General features: G+C 36.0%; 2 protein-coding genes across 3 annotated transcripts; one reads left to right on the top strand and one right to left on the bottom strand.

Annotated features, from left to right (window-relative positions):
* Positions 1-960: 960 nt before the first annotated feature.
* Positions 961-13,970, top strand: LOC306845032 (protein-glutamine gamma-glutamyltransferase 2-like). The gene is made up of 12 exons (XM_079377542.1): positions 961-1,967; positions 3,102-3,338; positions 4,081-4,199; positions 4,561-4,689; positions 5,838-6,015; positions 6,490-6,625; positions 6,719-6,828; positions 7,074-7,316; positions 8,560-8,838; positions 10,069-10,232; positions 12,760-12,893; positions 13,661-13,970. Exons 1-12 carry the CDS (start codon positions 1,811-1,813, stop codon positions 13,836-13,838), a joined length of 2,064 nt encoding a protein of 687 aa, XP_079233668.1. The 5' UTR covers positions 961-1,810; the 3' UTR covers positions 13,839-13,970.
* A 373-nt stretch (positions 13,971-14,343) lies between these two features.
* On the bottom strand, positions 14,344-22,998 carry LOC306845005 (cyclin-D1-binding protein 1 homolog). Of its 2 annotated transcripts, XM_079377486.1 has the most exons (11): positions 22,877-22,998; positions 22,129-22,188; positions 21,972-22,051; positions 21,790-21,871; positions 21,102-21,198; positions 20,930-21,003; positions 20,100-20,176; positions 18,544-18,812; positions 17,195-17,255; positions 15,818-15,864; positions 14,344-14,766 (listed from the first exon to the last, which is right to left on the bottom strand). In XM_079377486.1, the coding sequence occupies exons 1-11, from the start codon at positions 22,962-22,964 to the stop codon at positions 14,655-14,657; spliced, it is 1,047 nt and encodes a 348-aa protein (XP_079233612.1). In that variant the 5' UTR covers positions 22,965-22,998; the 3' UTR covers positions 14,344-14,654. The 2 variants fall into 2 exon arrangements, with proteins under 2 accessions (XP_079233612.1, XP_079233613.1); XM_079377487.1 differs by lacking the exons at positions 14,344-14,766; positions 15,818-15,864 and adding an exon at positions 15,879-16,596.
* Between the last annotated feature and the right edge of the window lie 813 nt (positions 22,999-23,811).

Here is a 23,811-nt window from a genome sequence, read left to right as displayed (position 1 = left end):
AATGGATGCTCTGCAGTGAATGGGTGCCGTCAGAATGAGAGTCCAAACAGCTGATAAAAACATCACAATAATCCACACCACTCCAGTCCATCAGTTAACATCTGGAGAAGATAAAAGCTGAAACACATCCAGCATTAAGATGTTTTTAACTAAAATACCATAGAGTCTATAATCTATAATAACTCTTCCTCCAGTGAAAAAGTGCTTCTCCTGTTGTCTCTCGCATCAAAATCCAGCCACATATTTGCTGTTTTGGACTGTTTTGGCATCTGTGCAGATTTCTCTCCTGATTCAGACCAGAACACTTTTTCACTGGAGGAAGAGTTATTATGGATTATAGACTCTATAGTATTTGAGTTAAAAACATCTTAATACTGGATGTGTTTAATCTTTAGTCTTCTCCAGATGTTAACTGATGGACTGGAGTGGTGTGGATTATTGTGATGTTTTTATCAGCTGTTTGGACTCTCATTCTGACGGCACCCATTCACTGCAGAGCATCCATTGCTGAGACACTGATGCAGAGACACATTTCTACAAACCTGATGAAGAAACACACTCATACTAATCTTTTTATTTTTGGATGAACTATTCCTTTAACAGACATGAACAGTTTTAACAACATACTGTAACAAATGTATCACTCATTGTTAGTTACATCAGTAAGTGTAGTTAACTAATAGCACCTTGTTGTACAGTGTCAGCATATTTGTACTGATTCCAGTGAAATCCTGATTTCTCTCCTCTTTTATTCTCAGGTTAATTCATTTCCCATTCTCTGCTTGTCTCTTGAACAGCAGTGATGTAATAGCATCATAACTGAGATGATTACTGTATTTCCACACCACTGGAGGAGTTACGCATGAATAACTGACAGATTCATTGCTCAGCATTCTCGTCTCATGGGAGGCGACAGGGATCGGCTCTTATAAAGCTCCTCACACACACACACACACACACACACACACACACACTCTGACAAGACAAGCATGAGTGAGAATCTGAGGAGCAGGAACTCTGTCAGCCGAGATCAGGGTGAGTCAAACTGATGTCTAGTTATAAATCTATATTCAGATTTACCATTTCTGTGAATATTAGCACTCTAGTAAATGTTTAGGATAGACTAAACTACACCTTTTATTGAAGTCTGTTATAGTTTTTGATCTGTGCTCTATAAGTTAGAGTCTAGACGTGATTTTACTCTTCAGTTGTATTTCTGTTAGTACACTCGACTATCTTAGTGGTGAAAATCACTAGTAAAGTTTGCTCCATCACGGGTGACACTGACAGCTGGTGTAATACACTCTTAAAAATAAAGGTGCTTCACGATGCCATAGAAGAACCTTTTTTGTCTAAATGGTTCCATAACATCTGAAGAACCTTTCTGTTTCACAAAAGCTTCTTTGTGGCAAAAGAAGGTTCTTCAGATTATAAAGAGATGGTTCTTTGACTGAATCATTCTTTGTGGAACCAAAAATGGTTCTTCTGTCGCTGTGAAGAACCTTTTAAGCACTTTATTTTTAAGAGTGTAACAGCATCTGCTAAACGAATGCATCTTCAGATGATTTCTAAGTTTAGAGTTGATCCGTCTTATATTCTCAGTGGAAACATGTGAAGCAAACATGATGAAATCAGTGTTTCTGATCTGCTCTTCATTCATCAGATCGACCACGCCTGATCTTCAGCTCTGATTAAATATGATTTGTGTCAGCGTGTGTCACAATGTCATTTATCTAATCGCAAAGAACTCTGAAATAAACCTGCTGGACTAGATGTGTAGTGGCGTAACCGTGTGTTTCTAGCAGCTGTGATGAACGTGGATCTGCAGTGTGTGAAGAACAACACCGAGCATCACACCAATGAAATCTCAGAGGAGCGTCTGATCATCCGCAGAGGACAAGCCTTCAGTCTGATCCTGAGAGCCGAGCTTTTAGATCACAACGACATCCAGATCACTGTGGAGACAGGTAACAAAAACACATTTATTTCATCAAAAATATAGTAAAAATTGTGAAATATTATTCTAATGTAAAACAGCTGTTTTCTGTATGAATATGTGTTAAACTGTAATGTATTTCTGTGATCTGCAGCTGTATTTTCAGCATCATTACTGCAGTCTTCAGTGTTACATGATCTTCAGAAATCATAATAATATACTGATTTACTGATCAACAAACATTTCTGATTATTATCAATGTTGAACACAGTTGTGCTGCTCAATACTATTATTTTATTTACTAATTAGTGATTATTTACTAATAATTAAATAAAATATAAAACTAAAATGAATAATCATAAAAATTTATTAGAAGTAAATTATTTTAAAATGCAGTCCAAATAAAATACTTATAAATAATAAAAATTAAGTCTTTAAAAGAATAATAAAAAATTTGTATATTTTGTAAATTAAAAGTATACAACTTTAAAATAAAAACAAAACACTAATAATTAAATCGTAAAAATGTTAAATTAAAAAAATGAATAATCCTAAAGTATTACATTTTAATTTATTATAATCTTTTAAAAGTAAATAACTACAAAATAAAATAATCCAAGAAAAACCTACTAAAAAAATAAACTAAATACTAAAAATGTTAAATTAAAACAAATCTTTAAAAATTTTGAATCAGAATTTAAATGAAAAGTAAATAACTTTAAAAACAATCAAAATAAAACACTTATTAAAAATTCATTTATTTTAATTAATTTTACGTTTAATACTTTTATTCATCAAGGATGCATTAAATTGCTCAAAAGTGACAGTAAAGACATTTATAATACTACAAAATATTTCTATTTTCAAATAAATGCTGTTTTTATGAACTTTCATCTGTGAATGCTGAAAAATAAAATGTATCACAGTTTCCACAAAAATATTGAGCAGCACAACTGTGTTCAACATTGATAATAATCAGAAATGTGTCTTGAGCAGTAAATCAGTATATTAGAATGATTTCAAACATCTGTTTTAAATGTTAATAATATTTCATAATTTTGATCAAATAAATGCAGTCTTGGTGAGCAGAAGAGACTTAACCTCACACTATCCAGTCCTGCTGTACATGTATATTAACTCAGCAAGGTTTGTGTGTTTCTGTCAGGTCCTGGAGCGTGTGAACAGAAGGGCACGCTCTCGTCCTGCAGCACATCCTCGCAGTGCTGCTCGAGCATCAGTAAACGCTGGAGTGTGGAGGTGTTAATCAGCTCTCCGTCCGCCGTCACGCTGTCCGTTCTGTGTCCGTCAGACGCCTGCATCGGCCAGTACTCTCTGAGCGTGAGGAGTGGACCCTGCGTGAGCGTGAGCGCCCTCACCGTGCTCTTCAACCCCTGGAGTAAAGGTACTGATGATCTGAGATGATCCTCATCACTGTCTCGTAGCGTTGGGAATCGAGAATCAACCCAGGTGAAAAACAAGTGCACTTCCATAATGTACTTAAAGTGCTTTATTTTCATGCACTAATTTTGTACTTAATACACAAAAAATTATTATAGCACAGTTGAGTACACTTAGATGATCTAAGGAAGTACTAAAGAATCTTTAGTGTATTAAGGACAAAATTAGTGCATGAAAATAAAGCACTTTAAGTACATTATGGAAGTGCACTTGTTTTTCACCTGGGAATTACAATTCCAGATACTTGTTGTAAAATTAACATTTCAATTCCATCTATCAATTCCAGTGCGCATCTTTGTTTTTTTCTTATGTGGTGAAAAGGAGCTTTTAAAAATGTATTTGTCTTTGACTCATTCATTCAAGAGATTCATTCAAAAACACTGATTCATCCAGTAATGAAGCGATTGAATCATTCAGAAATTCCATCAGATTTTGTTTAGTTGTCTAATATTGTTTTCTTCAGAATTGTGAGAGAACTACAACCTCCATTAAAAAAAAGTCTCAATTTATCCAGAATCAGCTCTATTTTGCAGACAAACAGCTCTTGGCCGGCTGATTTTTGTTGATGGTATTCAGCAGTTAAATGTTTTGCAGAAAAGAGACACACAGTAAATATGTTGATATCTAAATGTTTGACTTCATGTTTTTAACCACATTGGAATGGTGTCTGTCTCCTCTCTCCTCAGATGACTGGGTGTTTCTGCCGAGTGAAGCGGAGCGGCAGGAGTACGTCATGAACGAGCAGGGAATCGTTTATAAGGGAGTGGATGACTACATCACCAGCATCAGCTGGGACTTCGGTCAGGTGAGAACATCACGGAGCTTTCTGATTCAGAACTGAACTGAAACTGAAATATAGTGAATAGAAAAAATAGAAAAAGTTAACATTTTGAATTATGTTTTTAAAAATAAAAATATAATGCATTTGAATATACACCGCCGTATAAAAAATTGAGATCAGTAAGATTGTTAATGCTTTTTAAAGAAGTTTCCTCTGCTCATCAAGGCTGCATCTATTTGATCAAAAATACAGAAAAAAACTATAACTTTGTGTATTTTTGATCAAATAAATACAGCCTTGTAGAGCATAAGAGACACACACACACACACACACACACACATTGAGCCGTGAGCAGGATCTGAGCTGGTGTCTGTGCTTTCTGCAGTTTGAGGAGGATATCCTGGACATCTGTCTGAAGCTGCTGGATGTGAACCCCAAGTGTCTTAAAGATGCACCAGAGGATTATTCAGCCCGCTGCAACCCCATCTACGTCGGCCGAGTGGTCAGCGCCATGGTAAAACACCTCACCTACACCACAACCAGTGAAGCAAAGAGCTGCCTCATTATCATATGCAGATGAGCAGTGACGAATATTAAATGAGCTGCCTCATTATCATATGCAGATGAGCAGAGACTAATATTAAATGAGCTGCCTCATTATCAGATGCAGATGAGCAGAGACTAATATTAAATGAGCTGCCTCATTATCATATTCAGGTGATCAAGGACGAATATTCAATGAGGTGCCATTGCAAAATCATATGCAAATGAGCATATGAGAGACTGGAGTAATGATGCTGTAAATTCAGTGCTGCGTCACAGAAATAAATTATATTTTAAAGTATATTAAAATTGGAAACCAATATTATAAATTGCAATAATATTTTGCAATATTACTGTTTGTAATACTCAATATTAATCTTTGCTCATCTGCATATGATGAGACAGCTCAGATGAGAAATGCTGAATATTCTGTGAGCTGCCTCATTATCATATGCAGATGAGCAAAGATTAATATTCTGCTAGATGCCTCATTATCATATGCAGATGAGCAAAGATTAATATTCTGCTAGATGCCTCATTATCATATGCAGATGAGCAAAGATTAATATTCTGCTAGATGCCTCATTATCATATGCAGATGAGCAGAGATGAATATCATATGTGACCCTGGACCACAAAACCAGTCTTAAGTCTCTGGGGTATATTTGTAGCAATAGCCAACAATACATTGTATGGCTCAAAATTATTGATTTTTCTTTTATGACAAAAATCATTAGGATATTAAGTAAAGATCATGTTCCATGAAGATATTTTGTAAATTTCCTACCGTAAATATATCAAAGCTTCATTTTTGATTAGTAATATGCATTGCTAAGAACTTCATTTGAACAACTTTAAAGGAGATTTTCTCAATATTTAGATTTTTTTGCTCCCTCAGATTCCAGATTTTCTAATAGTTGTATCTCAGACAAATATTGTCCTATCATAACAAACCATACATCAATGGAAAGAATATTTATTATTATTTCTGAAATTGAAAAAATTACACTTATGACTGGTTTTGTGGTCCAGGGTCACATATACGGATGAGTAGTGATGAATATTCTGCGAGCTCATTATCATATGCAGATAAGCAGCGCTGAGTATTGATGTGTTCAGATCAACTCAGACGATGATAAGGGGGTGCTGATGGGTCTGTGGGACGGGACGTTCATCGGAGGCGTGCTTCCGTCCAACTGGAGCAGCAGCGTGGACATCCTGAGACAATGGATCAAATACGATTGCCATCCTGTCAAATTCGGACAGTGCTGGGTGTTTGCAGCGGTCATGTGCACCGGTACACACACGCTACACACACACACTACACACACACACACACACACACACACACACACACACACACACTATACACACAGTGCTGTTTTAGTATAACTGAGATGCTATTATCATTTTTATTTTTATTTTATTTTTTGTTAAAGTTTTAGCCATTTTATTGTGTATTTATTTATATTTTCATTTTTATTAAGATTTTTTAAATATACAGTGCCCTCCATAAGTATTGAAACAGTAAAGACAAGATTGCTCTGTTGGCTGTGGAGTCAAGATATTTGCAAATATGATTAAAAGATGAATATGAGACAAAACTACAGAATGTCACATTTTATTATTAGCTGTTTCAACACATACATGTTTTACCAAATAAAAAGAACAGCACTTTTAGAGTTCATCCCACTCATTGATGAGAGCACATTAACACATTCCCTGCTTTTAATTCATCTTTTAATTTTAATCGCTCGCTGTGCATCTGCAGTGCTGAGATGTCTGGGGATCCCGTCTCGCGTTGTCACTAATTATGAGTCGGCTCACGACACGGATCACAACCTCGTCGTTGATGAACACTTCAGCGACTACGGCGTAAGACCCAAACCAGACAGGGACAGTATTTGGTGAGTCTGACGTCACACATCTCTAATTGTGTTGTAATGTTCGCTTCTGTTAGCGGAGGACAGTGAGTGACTCTCATGATGAATGTTCTGCAGGAATTACCACGTCTGGGTGGAGGGCTGGATGAAGCGTCCCGATCTCTCTCAGGACTCGTTCTACGACGGCTGGCAGGTTCTGGACCCGACGCCGCAGGAGAGGAGCACAGGTGAACACATCTACAGCACATATGTGACCCATTTTGTTATTTAATTATTAGTAAACAATTACTGGTAAATAAAATAATAGTATTATTTAAAAAATACTTATATTTTACTTTTTCCCCAGTTTGGGAAAGCCTGATTTAGAGAATAAATCAAAGCAAGCGTCATCAGCAAACTATACATTACATGAGTGAATCTTCAGTGGAAACTGAAGCGTTTACCAAAAATTATCTCTCCATATTCGGTCCAGGTACTTACTGCTGCGGTCCAGCGCCGGTCAAGGCCATCATGGAGGGTCACACCGACATCAAATACGACGTGCCCTTCGTGTTCGGAGAGGTCAATGCAGATAAGATCGCGTGGCTGGTCATGGCCAACGGCTCCAAGAAGAAGATCCTTTCAGACACAAAGACTGTCGGACAGAACATCAGCACCAAAGCTTTGGGCAGCAAGAGCAGACAGGACATCACTGACCAGTACAAGCATCCAGAGGGTCAGTCACTCACACACACAAACACACACACTCTCACAATCGCACACTCATAATCACTCACACACATACAATCACACTCACAATCACTCACACACTCACAAAAGCACATTCACAATCACTCACATACATACAATCACACACTCCCAATCACTTACACTCGCACACATACTCACAATCTCACAATCACTCACACACATGCAATCACACACTCACAAACATACTCGCACACTCACAATCACTCATACATATACTCACAAATTGCACACTCATAATCACTCACGCTCACAATCGCACGCTCACAATCACACACTCACAATCACTCAGACACACATACTCACACTCACAATCACTCACACATACTCATCACACACTCATACTCACAATCACTCTCACATACATACTCATAATCACACACTCATACTCACACTCACATATCGCACTCACAATCACTCACACTCACACACATACTCACAATCGCACACTCATACTCACACTCACAATCCCACACATACACACACACACACACACACACACATACAATCGCACACTCATAATCACTCACTCACACACATACTCACAAGCGCACACTCATACTCACAATCACTCACACTCACACACATACTCACAATCACACACTCATACTCACAATCACTCATACTCACACACATACTCACAAATTGAACACTCATAATCACTCACAATCACACTCACAATCACTCACACACACACACACACACACACACACACACACACACGCACACTCACAATCACTCACTCACAGACAGACATACAATCACTCACATACTCAATCGCACACTCACAATCACTCACACTCACAGTCACACATACAATCACTCACACACACACACACACACACACACACACACACACACACACACACACACACATACTCACAATCACACACTCATACTCACAATCACTCATACTCACAATCACTCACACACAATCACTCACACTCACACACTCACAATCACTCAGACACACATACTCACAATCGCACACTCACAATCACTCACACACACATACTCACAATCACACACTCATGCTCACACTCTCACCATCACTCACTCACAATCACACACACTCATTCATACTCACAAATGCACACTCATACTCACAATCACTCACACACATACAATCACACACTCACAATCACTCACACACAAAGCTCATATCTGAGCATCTGTCAGCACATCTGAGCATGTGTGACTGTGCTCCTCAGGCTCAGAGAAGGAGAGAGCGGCGTATGGCGATGCGGTGAAGCGCGTGCCTGGTGTGAAGGAGAGCCAGCCGTCGCGTCCAAACGTCCATATGAAGCTGAGTCTGGATGGAGCGCCACTGAATGGAACCGATTTTAGACTCAAGCTGCTTCTGAAGAGCGAGAGCAGCAAAGCCCAGGATCTGACGCTGAAGATGAGCGCTCAGGTCATGAGATACACAGGGACCCCAGTGGCCAGCATCTGGAGCCACACCACAGACCTACAGCTGCAACCCAACACAGGTACAGGACTAGACCTGACAACTAACCAGCGTCAGCTCGCTTACAAGAGCTACGGACACAAACAACACCAGTAATACCAGCAGGGCTTGACATTAACACATGCCAACCTGCCAGATGCAGGTGGATTTCAGCTTTGGCGGGTAATAAGGTCACACTCACTAGCCACTTCGGCGGGTTGAATTTTATATAGCCTACAGTATACTGCAATAAAGGCTTATCTTACTTAGTATTCTATATCTAAAACATCTTAAATCAAGATGCATTTACTAGATAAGCAAAAAGACACAGATATTTATTCTTGTTTCCTTGGGGAAAAGCAAAAACCTAAATTAAGTGCATTTTGCTTAAAACGAGTAAAATTATCTGCCAGTGGGGTAAACAAAAGATTATTTTTCTTACCTCACTGGCTGATAATTTTACTTTTGAAAAAAGTGAAATTATTAATAAAATGTAAGAATTTGATATGAAAGATGACGCAAAATGTAATTTTGGGATATTTTGCATTATTGTCATGACAACTGAACACTTTCAATAGTCAAAATCTCATAATGCAAAAATAGTCGTTTTTTTAGTCGGGAAGTTGTGGCCTAATGGTTAGAGAGTCAGACTCGTAATCCAAAGGTTGTGGGTTCGAGTCTCGGGCCGGCAGGGATTGTAGGTGGGGGGAGTGAATGTCCAGCGCTCTCTCCACCCTCAATACCACGACTGAGGTGCCCTTGAGCAAGACACCGAACCCCCAACTGCTCCCCGGGCTGTTATGGCTGCCCACTGCTCCGGTGTATGTTCACGGTCATACAGCTGTGTGTGTGTGTGTGTTCACTGCTGTGTGTGTGTGTGTGTTCACTGCTGTGTGTGTGCACGTTGGATGGGTTAAATGCAGAGCACGAATTCCGAGTATGGGTCACCATACTTGGCTGAATGTCACTTCACTAGTATTTGTTGTACTGGCCTTTAAATTGTTTTAACAAACAAAATCATTACAGTAAAAATCTAACGCATATCATCGACAATAGCAAGAATTAAAAAACTAAAAAGTCATAATACTACGCTTAATTTTATTTCTATAAAATACAACAAATAAATAAAAACAATGCAACACAATAAGCTATCTTTAACCATGCAAACCCATCATTAACATCACTTGCATTGGTATATTCCAGGTGAAATGGTTTTTAATCATTACTCTGAAGCACAGATACTCAGACTCATGTACTTGTGTGCTTGTTTCAGAGCAAACTCTTCCCTTCACACTGCCGTTTACCGCATATGGACCGAAACTGCTGGACAACAACTGCATCAAAGTCTCTGTGATTGGCATGGATAAAAGCGACCCAAAGAAAGTTTATCTGGCAGAGAAAGACGTGGTTCCTCACAGTCCCACGCTCAGCGTCGCAGTGAGTCTCACACACATTCTGATGCTGAACAGATCAGTTGGTCAGCAGTGCTGGGGGTAACGCATTACAAGTAACGCAAGTAATCAGATTACTTTTTTTAGTAACTAGTAAAGTAATGCATTACTTTTTAATTTAGAAGGAAATATCTGAGTTACTTTTTCAAATAATTAACTCCAGTTCCTGTGTTTCTGATGTATTGAGTGACAGCTCTGGTGTTGAGAGAAATCAGGAGTAAGTGCAGAGTGTTGTGTGTGAACATGATCTTACTGTAGTTCTAGACTAAATATCTACATGATCTTACTGTAGTTCTAGACTAAATATCTACACGATCTTACTGTAGTTCTAGACTAAATATCTACATGATCTTACTGTAGTTCTAGACTAAATATCTACACGATCTTACTGTAGTTCTAGACTAAATATCTACATGATCTTACTGTAGTTCTAGACTAAATATCTACACGATCTTACTGTAGTTCTAGACTAAATATCTACACGATCTTACTGTAGTTCTAGACTAAATATCATCATGATCTTGCTGTAGTTCTAGACTAAATATCATCATGATCTTACTGTAGTTCTAGACTAAATATCTACATGATCTTACTGTAGATCTAGACTAAATATCAACATAATCTTACTGTAGTTCTAGACTAAATATCAACATGATTTTACTGTAGTTCTAGACTAAATATCAACATGATCTTACTGTAGTTCTAGACTAAATATCAACATGATCTTACTGTAGTTCTAGACTAAATATCAACATGATCTTACTGTAGTTCTAGACTAAATATCAACATGATCTTACTGTAATTCTAGACTAAATATCAACATAATCTTACTGTAGTTCTAGACTAAATATCTACATGATCTTACTGTAGTTCTAGACTAACTATCAACATGATCTTACTGTAGTTCTAGACTAAATATCTACATGATCTTACTGTAGTTCTAGACTAAATATCTACATGATCTTACTGTAGTTCTAGACTAAATATCTACATGATCTTACTGTAGTTCTAGACTAAATATCTACATGATCTTACTGTAGTTCTAGACTAACTATCAACATGATCTTACTGTAGTTCTAGACTAAATATCTACATGATCTTACTGTAGTTCTAGACTAAATATCTACATGATCTTACTGTAGATCTAGACTAAATATCTACATGATCTTACTGTAGTTCTAGACTAAATATCAACATGATCTTACTGTAGTTCTAGACTAAATATCATCATGATCTTACTGTAGTTCTAGACTAAATATCAACATGATCTTACTGTAGTTCTAGACTAAATATCAACATGATCTTACTGTAGTTCTAGACTAAATATCTACATGATCTTACTGTAGTTCTAGACTAAATATCTACATGATCTTACTGTAGTTCTAGACTAAATATCAACATGATCTTACTGTAGTTCTAGACTAAACATCAACATGATCTTACTGTAGTTCTAGACTAAATATCTACATGATCTTACTGTAGTTCTAGACTAAATATCAACATGATCTTACTGTAGTTCTAGACTAAATATCTACATGATCTTACTGTAGTTCTAGACTAAATATCTACATGATCTTACTGTAGTTCTAGACTAAATATCTACATGATCTTACTGTAGTTCTAGACTAAATATCTACATGATCTTACTGTAGTTCTAGACTAAATATCAACATGATCTTACTGTAGTTCTAGACTAAATATCTACATGATCTTACTGTAGTTCTAGACTAAATATCTACATGATCTTACTGTAGTTCTAGACTAAATATCAACATGATCTTACTGTAGTTCTAGACTAAATATCTACATGTATTTACTCATCTCACCTGCACTAAAACACATTCAGTGTTCCTCAAAATCAAGAAAAACAGTCAAATACAAACTCAGAATATTAAACAAACCTATAATAATTAGATACGTGAAAAAAAACAAAGAAAATGTATGCATTTAATCCTATTTTATTAACCAGTGTCTTTGCTGCTGACCCTTGATGATAAAATTCAATCATACTAATAATCAAAAATGACACATTTGTGTTTGATTGTAGTTATTGCTGAATAGTGCTGAACTTTCTTCTCCTGCGTCATATTCTTCATGTGATTAGTTTGAGCTGCTCTCTACTGTACAGACCTGAATCTACATTTCCTTCAGTCTGAGCAAAGTAACGCAACATAACTTTCCATAAAAAGTAACTAAGTAACATAATTAGTTACTTTTTTAGGAAGTGACGCAATATTGTAGCACTTTATTTTACAGTCCTGTTACTCATGCACATACTATGTACAATAATTAGTTAATAACTAGGTACTAACCCTAACCCTACCCCATGTAATTACCTTACATAACTAGCACTTTCTAAGGTAGGCAAGTTCACTTCAAGTACATGTAAGTTCACGTGCTGTAAATTAAAATGCCACCTGCACTATTGTACCGCATTAGAAGCAGGTTTCTGCAGCCCTGCTGGTCAGTCGCGGATCAGTGACCCGTGAGTGCTGTGTCTGTGTTTGTCTCAGGTGAGTGGGACTCCTCTGCAGGACAGTGAGATGACCGCTGAGGTGATTTTTCTGAATCCTCTGCTCTCGCCGCTCAAGAACTGCTCCATCACGCTCACCGGCAGCGGCCTGCTCAAACAAACAGAGCAATCCAAGTGAGTCCCAGCTTCACTAAACTCACGCTCGCTCTCTGTTTATCACCTGTTTGTTAAGGTCTGCAAGCTCTTTTCACTTTCATTTTCTTCAGATGATTTAATTTCATTTTTACTCTCTTTAGTTACTTTTTAAATTCAGTTATTTACTTTACTTAATTGAATAAATGATAATTTATCACATTTTTAGTACGCTTTTTAAAGATTTATTTTTACAACATTTTTATTTTTAAATCATTTTTAACAGTTAACATTCAGTTTTATTTTGATTGTTGTAATGTGAAGTCATTTACTTTTAATTTAATACACACATTTTAGTAATGTTTTAAGATTCACTTTCATTTGACGTTTTTATGATTTAATTCCTAGCGTTTTATTTTGATTGTTTTCTTATTTTAAAGTTATTTAATTTTAATTTAATAAATACTTTTTTTGTATTTTATAAGATTTTTTCAATTGACACTTTATAATTGAATTTATTTTTAATTTTAAAGTGTTTTATTTTGAAATTATTATGGTTTAATACACTTTAGAAAGTTTTAGGAATATTCATTTTAATTATTTTTTTTAAATTTAATTATTGTTTTATTTTGATGGTTTTAATTTAAAATTATTTAAATGTTACTTTTTTTTTGTACCATGTAAAATTATTAGCCATTTTATTAGCGTTTCAACAACCTCACAAACCCTGATTTAGACATCGATTAAAGTCCGATTGATCAGGGGCCACCTGAAGTGTTTTTAACAGCTGAAGCGTTTGTGTTCGGCAGCACCGTGGAGCTCGACCCGGGGAAGAGAATCACGCTGAGGGTGACCTTCAAGCCCTACAAAATCGGACCCAAGAAACTGGTGGCTAACTTCGACAGCTGCACCTTCAGAGACATTAAAGCCAGCGTGGACATCAACGTGCGTCCGTCACTGAAGGGATTCCTCAGCTTCAGCCGATAGAAGAACCATCAGACCGTTACACGACTTCAGCTTTATTTGCACAAACACCAGCCAACAGATGATTCTCAATTATCATCTAAACAGCTCATTTGTTCAACTGTGTTTAATCAGAAATAAACTAATATTTAAAGCAAAACGTCTCTGTTGATTTAATGAAGGAGGTTTTGAGTGATTACATGAACAGATGTTATGAATAATGTGAAAACATCACTAAAAAATGTTTGTGCTGTCAAATGATTAATTGCATCCAAAATAAAGGTTTTTGTTTATATAATGTGTGTGTAAATTTATGAAATATATATAGACACACACATTACAGTATATATTTAAAAAATATTTACATGTATATATTTATATTCATATAATTTATATTATATATAAATATATTTAATATATAAACATTAAATTTTTCTTAAATATATACATGCATGTGTGTGTATTTATATATAATTAATAAATATACACAGTACACACACATACACATATTTTCAAAATATATACGGGAATGTATACATAATATACACAGAACACACATAAATTAAGCAAACAAAAACTCACATTTTTTGTGTGATTAATGGTGATTAATAATTTGACAGCACTACTAAATATGCAAAATAAAGTCATTATATCAGAGGTCAAGCATCTGTGAACATCATGAATTGCAGCATTGTTCAGAAAGATGGGCTAATTCATAGCTTTGGGAGATCTGGGGAAGTCAGGCAAAGTTCAGACTCCATAGAAACACGTTCTGCGGTCTGAAATCCATCAGCGTGATGAAGAATGACAGCACTGAACCTGGTTTATCCGGGTTTAACATTAGGAGCCGCAGTGGCACAGCAGGGATTGGATCTTCTCCAGGTTGTGCTCGACAGCGTCGTTCAGAAACTCCACCCAGGAAACATCAGCCTCCGCACAGACATGACTGGACCTGATTGAGACACCATCACCATCATGAGGAGCGGAAGACAAACTCTGACACACACTACAAACCATTCTTTCTGGCCTAAATATATTTTAAATACACTCTAAATATATGTTATAAACTGTGAAGCTCAATTAAATATATTTTTGAAATTGAAAATATATTTCAAAATGTATTTGACATTACAGTAGTGTGTTATATGTTCACACGTGTTATAGACACCAAAACATTTTTCTTTTCCTTCAAATATGAATGTCTTTGAAGACATATAGAGAGCAAAATATGTTTAAAAAAAAAAATACATTTATATATTTAAAATAAATAAAAAAAAATAGCCACCTTGGCTTTCAAATGTTTGGAAACAGTACAATTTTTAATGTTTTTTAAAGAATGAAGCTCATCAAGGCTCCATATTTTTTTTTTTAAATACAGAAAAATGCCAGTTATATTGTGAAATATCATTAGGATTTAAAATAAAAATTTTCTATTTGAATATAATTTAGTACGGTGATGAAACACTGAATTTTGACTTAAGTCTCACACAATTTCTATTTTGAATAAATGCTGTTCTCTTGAACTTTCCATTCATCAAAGAATCTTAAAAAATGTATCACGTTCATAAAAATATTAAGCAGCACAACTATTTCCAACATTAACAATAAATCAGTATATTATTATGATTTCTGAAGATCATGTGACACTGAAGACTGGAGTAATGATGCTGAAAATACAGATTTGATCACAGAAATACATTACAGTTTAACACATATTCACATAGAAAACCGATATTTTACATTAGAATAATATTTCACTGTTTTACTGTATTTTTGATCAAATAAATTCAGCCTTAATGAGCAGAAGAGACTTCTTCCAAAAACATTCAAAATGTTACTGACCTCAAACTTTTGAATGTCATTATACACTGTATGTGGGAAAAATCATGAAGGGTGGAAGAAATGAATGGAAATGTGTGACTGTGCAAACCACTAATAATAATAATTATAACATTGTGTCTCTTTAACAGACTGGTAATTATCTGACTAAACCAGCGTGTTACCTGGTGATCTCCAGCACTTTCTTCAGCACACACGCCAGTTTACACACCTACAGTGAAGAATCACATCATTCATGAGCACTGGAAACTATTACAGCCACACACTCTCACTCACCCCAGCGGGGTTTGTCTTAAAGATTTAAAGCAAAATGGGACATTAATGAGGGCAAGAATGCCACCAAAATGAACAAACACACACCATATTTAAGATCAGGGAGCAAGAAACGCCCTTCACAGTTAAGCTAGATCCAGCTTTATTATATTACAGCTGTCATGATTACAGTAAGATGTGGAATGAATGAAAAGTGTCATATTTCCAGCAGATCTCTTTCATGCACATTTCACAGCGTTGAGTGTTATAAATAATCAGATCCACACCTGTGCATCAGACACTTCTTTACACATCTTTAATTGCTTTATATAATTTATTCTCAGTTTGAATAACCATTTTGCTTTTCATGCTACTAAAATAAAGAAAAAATTAAATGTAAAGTCTTGATTTACATCTAATCTGCAAAAAGCAATCAACTAATTCATGAATAGTTCTTAGAATCTGTCAGAATATGCTTCTTCCCCACAAAAAAGTTTCAATAATACAAAATCAAGAGCAATAATCAACAGTAATGTTCTTGTCATGACATTGCAGCCTCGTCCTCTAACAAGTTCTTGTTTTTTATTATAGGCTATTCATTTTATGCAGTTTTTTCTGTACATACATGCACATGAGCACCATTATTTATGTCCCTGCAGCACAAAACCAGTCTCAAGTCTCTGGGGTATATCTGTAGCAATAGACAACAATACATTGTATGGATCAAAATTATACATTTCTCTTTTATGACAAAAATCATTAGGATATTAAGATCATGTTCCATGAAGATATTTTGTACGTTTCCTACCGTAAATATATCAAAACTTCATTTTTGATTAGTAATATGCATTGCTAAGAACTTCATTTGAACAATTTTAAAGGAGATTTTCTCAATATTTAGATTTTTTTGCTCCCTCAGATTCCAGATTTTCTAATAGTTGTATCTCAGACAAATATTGTCCTATCATAACAAACCATACATCAATGGAAAGATTATTTATGCTGTGTGAATAAATGTGACCCTTGTCACATATCGGTCTGTAATTTATGCACAGTGACTATCTCCACTAGTTCAGTCATGATCTTCAGAGCGGTTGTAAGTAAATCTAAACGCCTGATCTCTGATTACACCGGACGCCCACGACTCACCTGTTCCTGGTGACTAATGATCTGGCACACCTGGTGATGCCATTCAGAACACTGTGACAGAGGAATCACATCATGCTGGGACAGGTCCAGAGAGCGAGGGGCTCGTCTGAACTCATCCCATGTGTGTGACACAGACTTACGTTCATCTCGACGGCCGACCGCTCCACAGGGGGGTAGAGACTGAGGGCGAGGTCGTCAACGCTAATGACACACAACACAACCGTCATTATCATCAGACACTGATATGAAGAAGGTTTGGCTGGGTGGTGATGTTTGGTGTGGCATGGAGAAAGTGTTTGTTTGCACTTGTTTTGGGCCAAATGTCCTCACTTCTATTGTGAAATACTTTGAGGACATTTGACTGCACCTCACTAGTTCAATAGGCTTAGAAATCAGACAGATGATGTTTTTTTCTGCACATGTTTCTGTGATGGGTAAGGACCAGATGTCCCCACAAGGATAGTAAAGCCTGAGATTTTCGACTTTGTGAGGACATTTGGCCGGCCCTCACAAGGGAAATAAATTATTAAAAATACTAAATGAAGTTTATCTTAAAATGTAAAAATGCAAAAAGTCTCCTGTGAGGGCTAGGTTTAGGGGTAGGGTTGGTGTAGGGCATTAGAAAATATTGTTAGGTCAGTATAAAACAATAGAAGTCTATGAAACTCCTCACAAGTATAGTAAAACAAACACGTGTGTGTGTGTGTGTGTGTGTAAGTGTGCATGTGTGTGTGTGCATGTGTGTGTGTGCATGTGTGTGTGTGTGAGATGGCCCAGTGAATGGAAATTATTATCAGTGTTAAATTAACTACAAAACAATGTGATAACTTTTACCAATCAGAAACAATGTTTACATGACTACCACTCAAAGGTCTCTTCTGCTCACAAAGGCTGTATTTATTCGATCAAAAATACGGTAAAAATTGTGAAATATTATTCAAATTTAAAATTTCAGTTTTCTATATGAATATGTGTTAAACTGTAATTTATTTCTGTGATCTGCAGCTGTATTTTCAGCATCATTACTCCAGTCTTCAGTGTCACATGATCTTCAGAAATCATAATAATATACTGATTTACTGATCAACAAACATTTCTGATTATTATCAATGTTGAACACAGTTGAGCTGCACAATATTTTTGTGGAAACCGTGATGCATTTTATTTTTCAGGATTCACAGAAGAATAGAAAGTTCAAAAGAACAGCATTTATTTGAAATAGAAATCTACTGTAACATTATAAATGTCTTTACTGTTATCTTTGATCAATTTAATGCATCCTTGATGAATAAAAGCAGGCATTTCTTTAAGAAAAACCCTCCTGACCCCAGTCTTTTGAATGATAGTGTGTATCACCATGAGTTAACACTTCAATATAACACTTAATTACATCTCAATTAGTGTAGAATTCTAACAGATGCATTCCTAAAACATCACAAACTGAATTTTATATTTACAGAATAAGCCACAAGGCTTTAAATCCACCCACCTGGGACTGATCTCTTTAGCGGCGTCTGCGAGGTCGTCTAGCTGTGCGATGTTCTCTTCTCGATCCAGTCTGCCGTTGTTTCTGACGGCGGAGGAGAGTTTGCGCAGACTCGCTCCAGACGCCTTCATCAGACCCTGACACTGAGCGATCAGCTGCCGGTCCGACTCGGACCAGTACGTGTCCTGATTACCCCGGCCGCCTGCTTCATCTTCATCATCATCATCATCATCCAGCACGTCCCCAAACGGGTCCTGAGCCTCAGCCAGAGCCTGAAGAGAGAAGAGCAGCAGTGCTCATCAACACCAGCTAATGTAATTACTGTCACTTACTTACTTTTAAAGTAAAGTAAGGGATTACTCTTATTAATTACAGTTACTTCTTATGTAACTGAACTCAATACTGTGTATAGACTGTAGAACATTTATAAACAATACAATACAATAGTGCATTTAACATCACAATTTAAAGTCTAACCTTAAAATGCATGCTTTCTCACTTTAAACACTTTGTTGAGTTAATAAGAATATTGGTAGCACTTTAGTGTCCAGTTCTCACTATTAATAACTGGTTGGTTATTAGCATGAATATTACTGTTATATTGGCTGTTGAATTTTACTTAAAAAGCACACATTAATGTCTTATTCTGCAAGACCTTATTCTATATCCTCAATCTGACACAATTCTTAAACTTAACGACTACTTTACTAAGTATTAATAAGCAGTAATTAGGAGTATATTGAGGCATAGTTAATAGTGAGAATTAGACCCTAATCTAAAGCATGAGCAGAATAATGTATGAAGTAAAGAAAGAATTAAAAGAGCAGTTTCGTGTCTATGTTTGTAGCATTAACTTGACGAGGCTGATATAGGATTTAGAAAGTAATAAGTAAATACTTTTTGGAGAGAGTAATTTGTACGGTAATCTAATTACAGTGTTGAAGATGTAATTAGTAACTAATACTATTTTTCCACCTATTTTTATACGCATTTTTGGAATATTGCATAAAAAACGCTGGATGGAAATGCCAAGATGCAAATAAATTCTAAAAATGTGCATAAAAAAAAACATATGCACACAACTGAGTAGGATAAACTTTTTATCTGAAAATAAAAAATGTGCATAAACTATGATGGAAACACATTTACCGAATAAATTCCACAATGCACATTAAAAGATGGAATTTAATACCTGTTTATATTAGAGAGTGTACAACATTTAGTATTTTTTAAAGTATGGCTTAAGGAAAAGCAAATATGTGATCACTGACTGGATTTTTAATTTAATGGAGTATGTACTGAATATTGTAATTTTGTAAAAACATCCTGCTCGGGGCTGCAGATGCAAATGAGCTTATATATAAATCTGAAACACTTTTGTTGTGCATTGTCCCTGTATAAATAAACAAACATGTTTGGATGGAAACACAGCTACTGACATGAACTCAACAGAAACTGAGTCATATAAACTGCACATATTGATGAAGATCACATGAACAACAGCTATATTAAAAAACAATCTTCATTTAGCCATAAGTGTGTCCTAAACGATCTCTGACCTGCTCCATCTCCTCCAAGGCATCTTTCACCAAACCAACACATGATGTTAAGACGCTCAACAGGGCACTGCGGTTATCTGTGAGGAACAACACATATCCAGAGGACACCAAATCAGAAAAATACACACTTAACAACAAAATCAGCTGTACTGTGAACTCAAGTTAAACACTGAACACTTACGCTTACAGATAAACTGAATATATGAACATTTATAATGGTGTTTGTCACGTCTAATTTCTCCAAAAGAGGCTGATTGTTCAGTCAAGAAATAAAACATGGTGTGTTTACCAAGAATTGAGTGCTGATATGTGACCCTGGAGCACAAGTTTTTCTAAATTGAGATTTATACATCATCTCAAATCTGATTAAATGAGCTTTCCGTTGATGTATGGTTTGTTTGGATTGGACAATATTTGAACTATTTGAAAAATCTGGAATCTGAGGGTGCAAAAAAACCTAAATATTGAGAAAATCACTGTAAGAGATGGGTTATTTTTTTTGTGGTACGCTCAACGGATGAACATTTAGAGACTGAAATGCTAGGGGCAAGGCTGCAACTGGTAATTTAAACATTTTTAAAAGAGAAATGTATAATTTTGATCCATACAATGTATTGTTGGCTATTGCTACAAATATACCTGTGTTGATTTTTGATTCCCAACCCTACTAAACAGACATGACGGCTAGTATAAATCCAGCTTAAAAGACAATCTACACAGCGAGTACAACATCAGACGGACCCTGATTCAGATGTGCACTGCCAAATATCTTTGGGATCTGCATGATTCCAGAGGTGAATTACTCTAGTACTAGTTAGTAGCCGTCAAACCTTTGGGCAGCTGGTTAAACTGATCACACGCAGCCCAGACGCCTCCGGTGGACATCAGCTGCTCCTGCGAGAGACTGAGGAGAACACATCAAACTAAACATACAGACTCACGGAAAACTCTCAGACACACCGTACAGAGACACATGAGAACATGATGTGAATGTGACACAACCTTTCTCCAGGAGAGGAGAGAATGACCTCCAGCAGCTGAGCGAGTCCATCCAGCGCCTCCACCGTGGCGTCTCTGACCACCTTCCTCAGAGTAACTCCTGCAGAAAACCACACGCTCGTTACTGACTCTCAACAACAGCTCATTACAGGGTCATTTATGATTATTATTATCATCAATATTTAAAACAGTTGAGTACATTTTTTCCAGGATTCTTTGATGAATAGAAAGATGAGAAGAACAGCATTTATCTGAAACAGAAATCTTTTGTAACATTATAAATGTCTTTATCATCACTTTTGATACATTTAAAGCTTTCTTGTTGAAATTATATTGTAAAATAAAAAATAAAACTATACTGACTCCAAGCTTTTTAATGGTGTAGTGTATAATGTTACAAAAGCTTTTTATTTCAGATAAACTCTGATCTTTGGATCTTTCTATTCATCAAAGAATCCTGAAAAAAATGAACTCAACTGTTTTAAATATTGATAATAATAATGCTTTCTGAGGATCATGTGACACTGAAGACTGCAGTAATGATGCTGATAAATGCAGGCTTGGTGAGCAGAAGAGACTTCTTTAAAAACATTAAAAATCTTACTGTTCAAAGCGTTTGGCTGATAGTGTAGGTTAGTTTCTAGAGAGATCACAGCTGGTTGCACTGCTTTAGCATTAGTCTCACACTTACCTTGGCTCTTTGGTAACCAAAAATAAACCGTAGTCAATGTCAGCACGCTCTTCTGAACAGATTCGGCTATTTTCACACAACCCTGGAGCGAGGAGAAGCAGAACAACACCGTTCCAGACGCAGAAAACACACAAAAGCACAGCAGGTAGTGTTATATTCATCTTCTGAAGAGTCAGACGCACCTCCTCTGACGGCAGCGGCGGCTTCGAGAACATCACGCTCAGTTTTGTTGCTTCTTGAGACACTGATTTAACAGCTTCATCTGTGAAAGGAAGAAATATGAGTCATTATGAAGCCAAACGATATTCAGATGAAAGATGATCATCATCAACACTGAACTCATAATCTCCCAGAAGTTTGACAAGCTGAACATCCCGCTGCATTCATTCGCTTCTCCATCTGAAATCATACAACGAGCTTCACATTACAGTCAATTCATCTGTTTAATATCCAGAGCATCTTAACATGTGTTCAGTCAGGAATAACACAGCAGGCAAACATCTTCAGTTACCTGAGATTTCAACGACAGCTCTAGTAATCTCTAGTGCGGTCAAACAATTCATGGAGATTACTTAAATACAAAATAAACGTTTGTTTACATTATATATATGTGTACTCTGTATATTTATTATGCATACATAAATACAAACACATGCATGTATATATTTAAGAAAAATATGTTAGGTTTATATATTAAATATATTTATATATAACACAAGAACGTGAATATATAAATGTATAAACATGTAAATATTTTCAAAAATATATAATGTATGTGTGTGTATTTATACACATATATTATGTAAACAAAAACTTTTATTTTGTATGTGATTAATCGCGATTAATCGCTTGACAGCACTTTTAAACATTCATCATGTCTGTTAAATGACAGTAAACATCATGACTAGAACACAAACCTGCTAATTACCGGCTCTTAGCATCAGAAACGATGCAAACACAATTAAGTTGAACTCTTTGTGAGTTTATGTTGTTTACATTGAAGTAAATGTGTGTTTGTTAGCCGTTAGCCGTCACACAAACACAGCTAAAGTCTGTCGTTCAGTAACGTGACAGGATCCCATCTTACCTCTCACTCGATCCCTGCTGCATTTCACCGAGTTACAGAGGTTTCGCAGCGGCAGGAGAGCATCTGGACGCGGATGATCGGCGCTCATGACTCGGGTCGCGACTGACTCGTGGATCCCCGGAACCAATGTCAGGCGGAACGGAAGATCGAGTTAATGTCGCGCCGGAATGTTTCTGTGCTGCACCGTCGGGGTGATTTGAACCTATTTGTTTATATATTTACAGTTATTTAACATATTATAAATAATGAAATATTTTAAATACATTATACAATTAAAATCAATTAAAATGTTATTCACTTTTTTAAAGATATTTAGGGTGCTGTGCAACAACTGATCCAAAATACAGCAAAAACAGTACAATTTTGAAATATTTTTTACTATTTATAATAAGTTTTCTGTTTGAATATGTTTTAAAATATAGTTTATTGCTGATTTTTCAGCATCATTACTCCAGTCACATGATCCTCAGAAATCAGTCTAATATTCTGATTTGCTGCTTTAAAAACATTTATTATTATTATTATTATTATTATGTTGAAAGCAGCTGAGTAGATGTTTTTCAGGATTCTTTGATGAATGGAAAGTTCAGAAGAACAGCATTTATCTGAAATAGAAATATTTTGTGACATTATAAATGCTTTTATCATCACTTTTGATACATTTAATTTAATTGATCGATTTGAACATATTTGTTTACATGTTTAGTGTTTTTGTGTTTACATCTAAATAATGCTGTTTTTAATGATGAAATAAAAGTCTGTATTGAATAAAGGCACTGTCGGTGTTCGCTTACAGGATTTGGACGCCAGGTGGCGCTCGACGACAACAAAACCAGTCCAGCTGCTTTAAACCAGCAGTCTGAATTCACCTGTTAGTCTGGGATATGACTTCATCAAGTTAAAAGCTACTAAACACTACCATGGCATCATTAGTG

This window comes from Barbus barbus (genome assembly GCF_936440315.1).
Source record: "Barbus barbus genome assembly, chromosome: 25".
Lineage (NCBI taxonomy): Eukaryota > Metazoa > Chordata > Actinopteri > Cypriniformes > Cyprinidae > Barbus > Barbus barbus.
This window is presented reverse-complemented; position numbering and strand designations above follow the sequence as displayed.